Raw genomic sequence first — 2,084 nt, forward strand, 5'->3', positions numbered from 1 at the left:
AGTAAATTAGATAGGACAGCCAGCAGTTTTTCTTTTATAACTTTCAATAACTGGGTCATAATAATATTGATACAGTTTAGTGACAAGTTAAAATCCTAAAAAAAAAAGGGTGTACATATAACTCATAAATGGTGTCATATTCCAAAGCCTTGAAAATGGATTGGAATAAAATTAAACAAATCCTTCTTTAAAGCCGTCTTTGTCAAAAACGTTCTCAAAACATTAGACGGCAAATCAAAAGTCACCTTCACAGTGCAGCTGGATCTATCACAGCATTATCACATAAATTATTAAGGTATCGATGACAGCTCTCGTTACAAAATGGAATATAATAAAAGCCCTTCCGCCAAAACATGTCATAGTTATTAGACTTAAAAGCGGATAACTATAGCACTTCAGAACTTCAAAAAACTGAAAAGATATGACACATGTCTGTACAAGATTCTGGAAGGGTAAATGTTTATACTATCGCACAAAAGCCAAAAACGTGTACGTAAAATCATTAAGCTTATGGTAATTTGGATTGTGAAGTCGATTTGCTAAATGAGTCAAAATTATGAATAACAGCTAGCATTGATCAAGACTAATAGATTTTCTCACTTCCTTCCTTTTTTATATATTCAATCCAGTAAAGCAATTTTAGTAAGGCTGATTTGTTAAAGCTTAAAGTCTAATGCCTTCACGAAAGGTGACTTGTTCAAACAAAACAAAATTTTTATTCATTAACATCTTCACGAGCGGCGGTTCCCAAGACGCAGACGAGATCAGTGTTTTATCGTTGAAAATTGTGCTTCAAATTTTGCCCAATTCAGTCTGAAACTGATCATGATGATCTTTGAACTGTCAGCAGGAACTCAAATTCAGCTTTTAATTTCACAAGGAAGCCAAATGTTCAAAGCACAAGTTTATACATAATAAAATTATTACCCACCGGGAATCCTCTGTTAGAAGGTTAATAAGTCCCCACAGCATATCTTCCGAACCTGGATGATTGAGGAACAAATAGCTGCATAGTTCTTTGTCCGTATGCAGTTCACGAACGAGGCGTTCAAGAACCTTTGCCGTGTGGAGGTTGTGGCGAAATAGGCTTGTCAAATCTTTGTTCAAGGAACGACCGGCCTCGGCGAGCAAGAGCATTGTTTACACCATCAGCTGTTGGAACGATTCAAGAATACCCAGTTTTTTCTCAAACTAGCGATTGCTAGTAAAGGGAAAAAAATTCTTCCAGCTGTGGCATTTTTGGGACGGTCATGTCCCGGCCACAGAACGACAGTTGGCCCACAGATTATAACAGACGTTTTGATTGGTCCGTTCGGTTTACGGAAGCTTGGTCAGTGCCTTGACTTCCTCATAGATAACCGTCGTCGAGCAGAAAATCGCGGATTTGACTAGTATTCTATTGTACAAACATTTTACTCGAACACGTACGAGATGGAATAGAAGTATTGGTGCGTCGTTCGAGCCCCCCTCCCCGCCCCTTGGCGACTGGGTCCGAATCAGCGATGAAGACTTCAGACCCCAGTTTCAAAAGGTGGATAACGCTTTCCACCGGATAAATCGCTATCCATTGGATAGCGCAACTGGTTTTGCTAGTGTTTATCCACTGGATAGTGATTTATTCGGCGGATAGCGCTATCCATCGTTTGAACAACTGGGGCCAGAACTTCGACTTGCACAACCCCATAATACACCTCTTTTACTCCGGCCCCGCAAGAGCTTTGCGTGATCATTGTTTTTGTGGTATAGTGCACTACACACTATGTTACCGGGTTGTACGAGTGTAAACCCGATGATACACGGTTCAAAATTTGTGTGCTTGAGTTTCAACAAAATGAGCCCCAAAATCGGCAAGAATTTGTGACGCTGATGAATAATAAAGCAGCTGCTATTTCCAAAACCATGGAATTACCTGGTGATAAATAAACTTCGTCTTGGAGAGTAAATTTTTGACTTTGCAGAAACAATGGTCAACCTCAAGAGTTGGGCGATTGTGATCTTTGTGTTGATCTCGCACATTTCTCGTCAATCTTTAAAACACTTGAAGAAAAAAAAAAACAAACTAACAAAAACAAAACCCGGTGTCT

At 39.3% G+C, this 2,084-nt stretch overlaps 1 protein-coding gene across 1 annotated transcript in view; it reads right to left on the reverse strand.

The window, feature by feature from the left end:
• Positions 1–1,427, reverse strand: part of LOC138021700 (uncharacterized) — a 43,723-nt gene extending 42,296 nt beyond the window's left edge. The window contains exon 1 of the mRNA XM_068868666.1: positions 932–1,427. Coding sequence (XP_068724767.1) covers positions 932–1,137 — 206 coding nt within the window. The 5' untranslated portion in view covers positions 1,138–1,427. The remainder of the gene's footprint in view (positions 1–931) is intronic.
• Between the last annotated feature and the right edge of the window lie 657 nt (positions 1,428–2,084).

Source organism: Montipora capricornis, chromosome 2, assembly GCF_036669925.1.
Source record: "Montipora capricornis isolate CH-2021 chromosome 2, ASM3666992v2, whole genome shotgun sequence".
Classification (NCBI taxonomy): domain Eukaryota; kingdom Metazoa; phylum Cnidaria; class Anthozoa; order Scleractinia; family Acroporidae; genus Montipora; species Montipora capricornis.